General features: G+C 35.2%; 1 protein-coding gene across 1 annotated transcript; it reads right to left on the bottom strand.

Moving 5' to 3' along the window:
* Positions 1–3406: 3406 nt before the first annotated feature.
* LOC131027942 (putative calcium-binding protein CML19) lies at positions 3407–3820 on the bottom strand. Its single transcript, XM_057958037.2, has one exon. It carries the CDS (start codon positions 3818–3820, stop codon positions 3407–3409), a length of 414 nt encoding a protein of 137 aa, XP_057814020.2.
* Between the last annotated feature and the right edge of the window lie 8977 nt (positions 3821–12797).

Genomic DNA, 12797 nt, shown 5'->3' with positions numbered 1-12797 from the left:
TGGTAGAGTGGATAAATAAAAGAATTCCATCTATTTCAATGGTCAATTCAATTGATTACTCAGCCATGTATAATGCCATGCATAGAAAATAATATAGTTTGGAAAAAGAAAACTCTCTTTATATAATTGACATTTGACACCCGTCCTGGAAGGTAACTTTCCACAAACACAAGCCTATCTAGCTTTGTTCACATAAATCTTAGAATAAATATATACAGAAGACAATCTTTCACCTTTCAATTCTAGGTTCCTATTTCTTTCAAGATAAAAATACAATGCTAAAGAAGACAATCTTTCATTTAATAGAAATTGAAAGAATCAATCTTTTACTACAACCAATCCTATCTGACAGGAAGCAATCTTTCATGGATAAACAAATATACATCTGAAAGAAAATAATCTTTCACTTCTATCTTTAAAGCAATTTAAAGACAAGAATTAAATATTAAGAAGGTGTAGCACATGTATGTATCTTTATATAGAAATTGAATAAAATGAGCACACATTCTTTTATTCAATTATCAAAACATTTACATAACGTAATCATTAACATGCATTTCATTTCTTATGGTTTAGAATTCTAAGTTTATATTGTCTAAGCTCTCTATCTTTCCATGTGTCTTGGTTCATTTACCTCTTTTGTCAAACATCATATTTAGTTTAATACTAATATGTGACTTTTCACGATTTAAAAACTCAACTCACTGATTTTACTAATTTACCATAACAACAATCTGACATGATGAAAATTCATAAGCGCCTATCTATATGGCTTTTTAAATGAGACACCTAATAACCATCTTTTCACTTCATGCAAGGATATAATTTGAAAGTGTAAGTCTTTTCTTTATGATATCAAAATAATCATTGTTTAATAAGTCATAATCCTAATAATTCATCTTCTTCGAAGTTCAATTTTAGAGTTTCTCTCTCTATTCTCTTACTCTATTCCTAGAGGATTGGGCGATCTAATTTTTGAGAGTTTCACTAAGTTTATCAACAAAATTTTAGAAAATATATCATTATTGCATCTATATTTGCATGATCATAATTTAAACAATTAAAAATGATTCATATCGTGACTCTAACTCTTTCATTAGAATAATGCATAAATCTAAAACTGAATCATCTGGTATCTCTTAAATCTCTACAACAAAACATGCTAAATTTGAGCCTACCTCAAGAAACGCGATCCATGTCTATTATGATCCCTGATAACTTCAAATTTCCTGCAATACATCCGGATTCCAATGCTTTCCACCTCAATGCTCTTCTATCTCATGAGCTCTCTATTCCTAGTTCTTATCCCTTCTATATTCTGAGAATTTCTCAAATAATAATAAAACAACTAGCACTAATTCAAGATCCTAACCACTAAGTTTAATGGTAAATCATAGATGATGATCATTGATCTTTTACGACTTGATCGTAAACATGTCTAAACCTCCATTACTCATCTCTTCTACATTCCATTCTCTAATCCTTTGTTACATCTCTCCTTTTAACTAGCTCTAACTTACTATCTTCCTCTCTTATCATTCTAGTTATCTCTTTTATTGAGCCTTCTCTACTATTTATACTATTCTTATCCTACATTGGTTTCTATTCTCTTGGCTTTTACTTAGCCATAACATCGAGACCACTGATAATCATTTAAGGTTCTTTAGTTCTAAATGACTTAGAACTCCAATGGTTTGCATACATGTCGACTAGGCTTTCTTTTATAGTTTTAAATATCTGACAAGACTGTTTGCCTCCTTTCCATGTTTACCTACCTTTCCTCACTTAGGTAGAGTTTAAAATTAATAGCAGAGCATGATATAACTGCGGATCTACCTATCTCATGGGGTTAAATGCCTTTGTTGCCATGTCTCTCACTGTCCATAGACCATCGACTTCCTATTCACTGCACTCATGGGATGCCAGGTCGACTGGTTAAACTGACTTCTCTACCATTCACCGTGGATTAGGGGGGGGGTATATATGAGAAGTCAACTTTGTCACTTACCGTGGGTCATGGGGTGACAAGTCAACTAGTTACATCGGCTTCCCTATCGACTCGACCACCGTTTCAATAACTGTTGAACTTATAACCCACCACCTTTTCAAATATGATAATAATAATATACATGACTTTAAAATATATGATATATTTAAGTAAAACCTAATACAAAAGGATATATATAATAAATGAATTTTATATATTATTCATTCAATTTATTAGATCTAATATAAAAAGTATATTAGATATATATATATATAATTCTAAATTATATACATGCGTATTCAAAAACATAATATCTCGAATTGACAATATTATCTAATGATAATTTGATCACTTAAGCATTATTTAAAATAGATACATATAATTAAGAGCCACCTTCATGTTTATAATATATATATATATACACACACATATGATCAAGTCGCAATTATCGAACTGACATGCATAAGAAATTCATATAATAGTAAACACAACAATCATTAATGAAATTGCATCTTCATTCTCTTATACTAGGAACATTAAATCATGTTTATAAAAAAAATATTAAGTCGTTAAATTATGTAACTCTTTTTCTAAATATCAAACTAATTTTCACTTTTATAGACGAAACAAATGTAATGTTTACCATTTACTCATAACATTTCATTAATTAAAAATCATGCATTGATGAAATCACAATTGCACAACATATTTTTTCTACTGTGGTGTGTGAGAGATTCCATCTATTCTAACGAAATACAAGAGCTAAGACAATTCTACCTGAACCATGTTCTCGCCTTCATCAACGTTCACCAGTTTCTGCATTCACTTGCACTCAGTTGCTCATTAGCAATGATGATCCCAATTTTGCAATAAAAATTATTTCTGATCATTCAATTGTATATAAATCATTTCAGCTTATTCGATCTACTATCTTATTTCATTAACAATTCCAATTTCATTTCATTTCCATTTCATTTATGAAAAATAAACATTATTTTCCTAATTAAATAATTATGGAAAAATAAGGTTCGTGAGAAAAAGACACATTAAGACTCTCTTTATACTTTCATGTAGCTTTGCAATTGAACTATAAATGACTTCCTTATTCTTATCTAATTTATTTCTACTATAAAATTTATATAGTAAGTTATCCTTTAGATAAATATTTTCCATTGCATGGTGTATCCTTTGTACCAAAGGCTTGTTATTACATTGTTCACTTTATATATATCAGAGATCTACTAGCACCTCTTCAAGTTTTCTCAAAGAACCTAGGCTAATTGTAATCATAATCATAATTTTTAAAAGCCTTTATGAGTCGTCTGAGAGAGTAGGCTAGATTAAAAGTGTTAATTTTGAAAGTCATGAGCCTTGCATTTGCTTACACAATGCAGACAGACATGATGAAGAACAAAATAATCATTCATCATGGAGACGGCTAAGAAGACATGTCATACGTTTGAATTCAGAGAAGTCTAACATTCCATTGCAGTCCAAATCAAATCGGCATATCACTTGTTCGCATTGCTGCAAGTCCTCTGAAGTTATGTTTCCATCTTTATGGTGGTCGAACAAAGTGAATGGTTCCATCAAATCCTCTGGAGTTTCGTTTTCTTTATTGTGATCAATGTTTAGAATGGATTCATAGATCTCAAAAGGTTCCACAAATCGCACGACGCTACAATTCTCTTGAAGAGAAGTGGTAAGCGTAAATCTCACATCATCTTCTGAGAGTGGAATTTTGAAGCCACATATCTCACTCACGCTCATATCCACATCTGCATTTTCATCCACCATCTCATACACTCTACGAATCTCATTAAGATCAGCCATTCCTTTCGACTCTACTGAGTTTCAAAATTGATATAATGATGCCTGCAAATCAAAAGAACAAGTAACGGGTAAAACGAGATATTACAGATCTGAACGAACTCAGAATTTGGAAAAGCAGGCCTCATCCCATAGATTGTCACCTGCGCATAATAAATAGATTATATATAGGAGGAATAAGAAGGTAATGAGATCCTGTGAGCGTAAGAGTTTGGGATGGAAGGAAGAAGGAACGATGCCTTCTCAACACAAGAAATGAGAAAGAAATGCCCAATGTTAACTCTTTCTGGTTGATTTGCATGATTGCGAAACATGGAATGGCAATCCACAAATAAATTGAGACTAGAGAGAACGAGATAGTTCGTAGCATAATGCAAGAGAGTAATTTAAACAATCGGTCAAATGAAATTGTTTCGTCCAAAAGATAGTGTAGGATTCCATTAGCGAAAAAACATTTGAAGTTTTGCTACTTTTCCACGCGTTTCCACAACTATCCTACCACGTTTCGGTGGAAATAACCCATCTTTATGTCGGTAAATTCATAAACATCAAAAGGATCGGTAGTCAAGTCAAAGATATTTTTTCATAGCAAGAATTGGATAATTACTTATTGTTTTTATATAAATGACGTATAAAGATATTATTATTATATCAGAAGTGTCTCTTATATGAAATGAACTATCTGCTTTGAAATATCAATGGTTCAGAATGCTTCGTCACGATTGAAAGTGTTTCCTCCATTGATTTTTTATCCTTCTCACTGGTTGTACTGGAAAAGACATCCCTTCATGGTTCCTCACCTTTCATTCAACGGTAATAAATATTCTTGTGGAAGTAATTGTGGTTAGTAAAAATATTCACATTTTCAAAATTTATGCAGCGGGAGGAAAATAAAAAGTATCATTTCAGAGGATGGAGAAAGAGATAATGTTTAATGAAAATGAAGACAAAAATTTAATACGTGTTGAAAATGAAAGGTAAAAATTTAATATATGGTGAAAATGATGCAAATGATTTTAATATATGTTTATTTTAAAAAAAAAAAATTAGGTTTTTTTTTTATATTAAATATAAGGAGAGCAATTACAAAATATCTAGACGACTACTCATCACAGAAGAAGGTAGCCAACCTTAACTGCTACCAAACCTAGGAGGAAGTACAACTGTAGAATGATATGGCTGCTATACGTTAGGATTACATCATATAAAACAAAAAGTTACATCATATAGAACCATTTGTGCATCAAAATGTATGGAAAAAATGTCTAACAAGATAAAAGCCTGGAACTAATAATTCATTGAGGCTGTTCACCCCATAGGTCCCTCCATCCAAACGATCCTCTTGCCTTCTCCCATCTGTGCTAGCTGAGCCACTTGTTGTCAAACCATGTTGTTGTTCCCTTGGATCTCATCCATGAGAGCATCAAGAGCATTGACACAAGGGGTCTTCTCTTTACTAGTCCTCCCCCAAGTATAGCCATGGGAGATTTCATAGATAAAAACTCTAGCTTTGCCTTCAAATTTGTCCTCATTTCTAATTTTCTATATGCACCAAAGAATGTCACATGAGAGAATAAACTAAAAGAGGTTGCTGTCGATTTTAACACCATGAATGTAGCTAGAAGCAATACCCAGAATATAAACAATTAAAGGAATAGAAAAGCCAAACATAAGCCATATTTCTCTAGCAATAATGCAATAAAAAAATATATGTCTGGCAATCCCTGCCACTTTACAAACATTGCAAATATCTTCACTATGCTACTCAATCCTAATAGGAAGCCTATTAAGCATAAACAACCATTTGGCTGCTCCACATCCTACTGAGTAACTTATGCCAATGAGAGATAGAGAAATCAGAGTGCCAAATAGAATTGATATGAGATAAAATGATATTCATTATAAGTAAAAACATTATATACAGATTTAGCTTTAACATTACAAAGTAGTGTACCATCCATCCTTGAGTAAGTAAGGAATCTATCCTCACAAACCGTACACTTCTTAGGTTGTTGCAAAACATGACAAGCTTCTTGAATCATATTATAAGTCCTCCTATTGGAGGCAGGCAGATCAAACTTATTAGAAATTCTCATCCCAAGGAAAAGAATTCTTATTAACAATAATATCCTTAAAACAACAAATACCTTTACTAGCCCACCTTTTGGCAGAGCAACCCTGAGTAAGAGAAAGTCACTTAGAATTATGGTAAAGATCCCACTAGATAGATCTTTCTCCACTAATGAGATCATTACTGCTGGCCCTACTGTTAGAAATCCTAGACCTAACAAATTCCCAAGCTCTCCAAATGGATTTAAAGACAAGGGAACCCAAAATAGAGACTGGAAAACCACCAGCTACCAAATCACAAAAGGGGAGGAACTTATAGGTCTTGGACCCTTTAGGAACTACGATCTTAATATTATTCCTAACAAGCACTTTCCAGGGCTCATTGCCATCTAGGACATGCAAAATCCATTTTGTAGCTAGGGAAATCACCTGGACTCTAAGATCCTTCAACCCCAACCCTCCAACCTTCTTCTCATTATAGCACCAATCCCACCTGACAGAATGCACCTTCTTGTTGCCTTTCCCATTAGACCATAAGAATACCCTAATAGCTTTCTAGATCTCATTAAACTGGTAATTGCTAAACGTCCACACCGAGGCATAATATATACTGTAGGAGGACAAAATATTTTGGCAAACCTGAAGTCTCCCTGCAAGAGATAGATAATGCTTGTCCCACTTATTCAACTTACCTTCAATCTTGCCTCTAGCCCACATCCACATATTCTTCATGCAAGGGGAAACAAAGAATGGGATTCCCAGATACCTCACCTATTTGTTACGCCCTCCGCATTGATAGCCATATTGGCTCAGCCAATCAGGTGACTCTTCTTTCCAACCCAACAGGGTGGACTTTAAGAAACCACCCCTCGGGCAACTGTGTAAAATCCTGGCGAATCGGACTTTATTTTCGGAGGGAAATTTTCATATCGATGGCGAAATTTTTTCTTAAAATGGGAAAAAAAATTATTTTGTATTGCCGGTTTTTCTCTAGGGTACGATAATTCCATAAATTTCTGGCAAATAATACCTTGTTCTATGGGGAAATATTTATTGTGAGAGGTGAATATTTTTTGTTAAAAGGAACAAATATATAATTGTATGAACAAAAAAATTTTACTCCAAAGGAAAAATTATTTAAATGTATTGGCGATTTTTATCCACTGCTTGAAAATTATTTAATTTGTTTTGGCGAATATTTTGTTATTTGTGGAAAAATATATAATTTATTGGCGATTTCATGAATTCATTGCCATTAATAGACAAGGCACATCACATCACATCAGTACATCACATCACATAAATTCATAATACAATGAGTCCAGACTCTGCACGATGTATCAATAAATGCGACCTCTTTGAATCATGAAGGGTGACACATACCTAAAATCTATCAATGATTTTAAACCATTCGATGATTGTAGATCAATGGGTGAAGTTTTATTTCGGCCCAATTTTCTAAAGAGAACATAGCTCACTAGAAAGTGCCCAGAATGGAATTGGATTCAATAGACACGTATCAAATGTCACGAATCATGATCGATAATTTCATTCATTTAATATATATCTATTCATTTACGGTAATCCACTCTGTCCCCATGACTTCCAATGTGATACTTGCCAATTTGGTACTGCTTCATAGCTATTTCCATTCTCGCACAATAGTGTATTTATGGGAAAGATTTGCAGAGATACGAAAGATTTAAAAAAATTTATAGCAGTTAATACGATTAAAGAAGTAATTATTACAATCAAGAGCTTCAACAATTTATATACGATCTCTACTTCTTTCATCTTCAATTAGCCTTTTCTATTTGGTAGATAAATCGTCAGAGCTTCAGCTCATGGTATTTTAGGTTTTATAGGCTCAGGTTGTTTAATTTGTTAATCTGTTTTCTCAAGATGGACACTCCCATCTGCTTGAGAAGCATTTCTGTAGAGGACTAGAGGGTCTTTCTAGGTTCCGTTAGAGACCCAACCCTCCAATCAGTTTGCAATGAGGCTGGGTCATTCACCAATGAGGTTGTATGGATGGTGCTGGGCAGAGAGTTTCTGTGAAACGAAAATAGGTACCGTGTTAACACAAACATTACATCCCGCTTCTTAGCATCTCTTCTGGACCTAGGAGGAGACAAGGTGGATATGATTATGTTGTTGAGGAAGGTTTTTAAGGAAGACTTCCTTGGAGATGGCATTACTCTTGTCGTCCTTGCAGAAGTAGGGGTGGGGATCCCTTGGGTGAGTGAATTATCCAAGCTTCTCCACCCTGACCAAGCAGTGCCAATGGCTAGGCAACCGTTTCTCCTAAACCTAAATGCGGTGTAGCTGACGCGTCATAGAAAATGGGCCCAGATTGGCAAGGACTTCCTCCGGAAATGGTTCCTCCTAGACCACTTTCCAAACTACATGTGGCATGAAGAATTCTCTCAGCTTATGATGTCTGAAGAATTCTACAACTAAGGAGGGCCAGATTCTTAGGACAAAATTGTAAACAATTCCACTACCTATGCCCTAGCCCCCCCCCTGTAGATTTTTTTGCCTATGTCCTCGAACCCTAACAGCCTTAGTGCCAGTGGCTCACTCATTTTGGATTTTAAGTTTTGGGGGCACTCAAGTCTCAGACGAAAAAATTGTAAATTCAAAAGCATAAATATTAATGATAATTTTTCAAATTCTGTTTTGTTTCAATTTGCCTCTTATAGTCTTATGGATATAAAAATGCTTTCTATGATTCTATTTCATTTTTATTAATTAATTTCTTTGAAATGATTTTTGTATATGAGCTACGTTATTTCAATTATTTGTTAAACAATGCAAATAAATTTAATACTGTGATCTTTTTTATGTAATGCTATAAAAAATAAATTCAATTTGTTCCATTAATTATTTGTACATTGATTATGGTTGATTATAATTTTATAAATATATAGTCATTCAAAATTAAAAATTTCAAAAGTTTCAAGATACAAAAGTTTATCGGTAAAGGTTTTCTCATTCTATTAATTCAAAAGTTTTTAGATACAAAATTTGCAGTCATTCATGCATAAACGCAGACAGAGAGAAAACCATATTGCCCACAGCTTATAACAAGCATACAAAAAAAACATTTCATTGCCGATAGGCCGCTCACTCAGTCTCACTATCCCCCTAGGTTGCCTCCTCCCAATCCCTTCCCTCCTCAAAGGTCGATGCTTTGGATTTCCCTTTTGCCACTTCAGCTTTTATTTTTGGAATGTAGTTTAGGCACTCGAAGTCGGGGTCGCCCTCCAAGCTTGCCAGTAGCTGTATGGCCCTTCCTTCTTCAGCCCTATCTCTCAATTCCCTACCAACCTCCATCTTTGCCACCACATGCAAAGCCTTTAGGACTTCATCCACCCAGGCTAATTTTACAAAGAGTTTCATCGCTTCCCACCCCACTCAGGCACGTTCACAGCACTAGTATTTGATTTCATCCTTTGGGCCATGAATAAAAGGAAGTAAGTCATCCTCGTCATCCCCTTCCTTAATTCGAATGCCAACTCCCGACACCACCCACTCCAAGATTGAATCTAGGTTAATCAAAAAATCCCCATCAATCAATTTGACCAATGCGAGTTTTACCTTTTCCACCTCCGGTTCGAATTCACAGGCCCACGCCAGAATCAGATAGTAAACCTCCATGTTAGTTCGATACCGGTGACTGATATGTGCCACCTCCTTCGCAAGAATCAGTCGAGCTACCGCCCACAACTTCTCCTCCTTAAACTTGAACAGTCCTTGCATTCGTTTATCAGATACTTTGCCCAAAAAAGGGCACCAACTTCTTGTCTGTTCGAAGTGTGAAATTGGCCTCCATGGTCACCTGCAATTTCAAAAGCACTTCCTGCAAAAAATGTCTTACAAAAGCCACGATTCTATGAACTACAGAGTTGTTCTGCTTCAAAGCAAAAACGGGAAGCTACGATTCTACGAACTACATATTTGTTCTGCTTCAAAGCAAAAACCGGTACACAGATCATAAGGTAATAAATTTTGCCTTCGTCCTAACTCTTATAGGCTAGGTAATGAATGTGCACGATAAGGCATTAATGTCATGAGATCAAGAAAAAGATTTCCTGCCATCCTCCCCTTCCTTCGTTCATGCGACATGCCGCAGATAACTCCTTCTGCAATAATTAATCACCACCTTGGCATTTGTACTTTCCAAATTTGCTCGCCTTAATAGGTTGAGGACTGCACATTTTTTTAAATTAATACACTAAATTTATGTTGAACTTTTATATATATTTTGAAAATATTTTTTAAAATTATATATCGTAAACATATTTTCAAAGAATTTTGTTAGACTTTAAATTAATATTTTAGATTTAATATTGAATGTTTTCTTTTTTATATTAAACTTTTACCTTTCAAATTGTATATCAAAATTTATATTTTTATTTAGTTATTTGTTTTATTCTATAATCTAAGTTTCATGTTTTATACTATTTTTGAATTTCAAATTTTTACAAATAATATTAACATTATATTTAATAGTTCTCTCAAACTATTGCACATCTTTAATTACAAATAATATTAACATTATATTTATTTTATGAATACTAGGGGAAAAAAAGTTATTTTATCTGCTCTGCTCTGCTATTTGGAGAAATGCGAAAACAAAATACAGCGAACTTGGCTAGGTTTCCGGCGGGGGGTTGCAGGCAAGTCTTCGCCACGCGCCCGAGAAGCATCACGATCTTCAGTCCGCCATGTAAGGGTCTTTCTGCAACAAATGAAAGGCGTTCAGTTTACAGAACGGGCGCATTTGGGAAATTCGATGAAATTAGGGCAAAAAAACCCGAAGTCTTATCACTTCCCTCCGACGGAATTTGGCAAGTCGCTCAGCCAAAAGTTGCCAAGAAGAAGATGGGCGTAAATAGAAAGTTGTCTTCAAACTTCGATAGGCATAAAACCACAACCTCGAACCAGCATCCGGCAACTGGGGCAAACATGGTGCCGCTCGGAAAAGTAAGAAATTTTGTGCCAAAACCCAGATTAAGTCTGAGGCGGATTTGTAATATCCCGGATGAGTTAGTGGAACCCCAATTCAAATTATATAGTGAATGTGGGGTTTTTGCTAAATGGGCTGGTATAGGAGAAGATGCAGGAAAACTTATCGAGTGGTGGACGGCCCAATACCCTGGACAGGTAAGTATCTCTATCTTGGAAAATAATTTTCTTTCAATCTTGTGTGATAATCAAAACACAAAAAATGATATTCTCCATGGTAAGGTAAAACTGTACAAAGGATATGGATTTTTTAGATGTGAATGGGAACCGAATTTTGACCCACAATCTCAGAATGTTAAAAAATGCCCTAGATGGATTAATTTGGGTCCTTTACCAGTTGAATATTTGGATTTTAAAATCTTAGAATATATCGGGGAACAGTTTGGATCTTTTCTGGGCTGTGAAGGGCTAGGAAATGAGGTTTCAAAAAAGAATATTAAAATATTAGTTGAAACTGACATTAAAACCACAGTCTTAGAACCCACCATGCTAGTATTGAGCAGAGTGGAATGGAGCATTCATCCCACCTTCTATGATGGGGTTATAAATGAAGCTGATATAAGACTGTTAACATGCCCAGTTCTGATTAATAGTATCGAACATACGGAAAACCCTCTTCCAGAACAGTATAATAATATCACTTCAAAAGCATCACCCACACATGATAATTGCCCTCCTGTGGTTAACACAGAGGTAAAAAATAACAATAATTCCAGTAACATTAGTGATCTGGATAAAATTATAGATGAGGCAAATTCTATAAAAAATGATGCCTTAATGGAGATGACAAAAAGAATCTCCGATTCGGTGGATTCATTAAAACTTCCATCTGAATCAAAGACAGTAGAAAATCTGGGACAAGATAATGAGGCAGAGCAAGATGAAATGACCTCGAGAATGGCTGCTGTTCTTGAGGCATTCGACAATAACGTTGTTGAAAATCTTTCCCCAGAAGAGGAAGCTGAGAAGAGGTTCCTAATTCAGGAACTCTTGTCTTCCATGGAAGAGGTAGAAAATAGTGAGAATAGGGTAGGAGATACTACACCTATTCTTGGCAATGAATTCATAGATGCTCAGCCCCAATTGGGAGAGGATAATGGAGATGGAGTGATAGTCTCCCAGCAAACCTTAGGGATAAAAAATATTTATGACGGGAAAAACCTTCCTGACTGCGCTAGAGAAGCGAAAAGTAGAGGCAGGAAATCTTTGAACGAACTAAGACTGCAGGATGGAAATGCAAAAGACCAAGGCAAGTTAACTGCCTTCTTTGATGCTAGGAAGGGGAAGGGCCTTCCCACGGCCCCATGAAAATCTCTTCATGGAATGTTAGGGGCATGAATGCCCCTAACAAACAGCGTCTAATAAGACACAACATTACAAAATGGAAACATGATATCGTTCTCTTACAAGAAACTAAATTAGCCCAGGTTGAAGCTGAGGCTTTTAAAAGGAAATTAGGTCTTCTTTGCTGTGAATTTGTGGAAGCCAGGGGTGCTTCTGGTGGTATTGGAATAATTTGGAATCCACGGAATATTAATTTCCTTCCCTTAGCAGGTAATAGAAATTGGCTATTAGGGAAGGTTACTAGCAAGCATAGTAATCTCACATTCACCCTAATAAACATTTATGGCCCTATCCCGGATGTCGGAAAGCGAAGGGTTTGGTCAGAAATCTCATTTATGATGGGGCTAGATATCTCATCCCCTGTTATTTTAGGAGGGGACTTCAATGCCATCCTGAATTTATCAGAAAAAAAGGGTGGCATTCGTAGGGAACCGCAGTCCTTAAAGGACTTTAGAGAGTGGGTTGCTCATAACAACCTGATAGATATAGAAACTAGTAATGGTGTGTATACCTGGTACAATAGACGATCAAGATT

Source organism: Cryptomeria japonica, chromosome 3 (genome assembly GCF_030272615.1).
Source record: "Cryptomeria japonica chromosome 3, Sugi_1.0, whole genome shotgun sequence".
Taxonomy (NCBI): Eukaryota; Viridiplantae; Streptophyta; class Pinopsida; order Cupressales; family Cupressaceae; genus Cryptomeria; species Cryptomeria japonica.
This window is presented reverse-complemented; position numbering and strand designations above follow the sequence as displayed.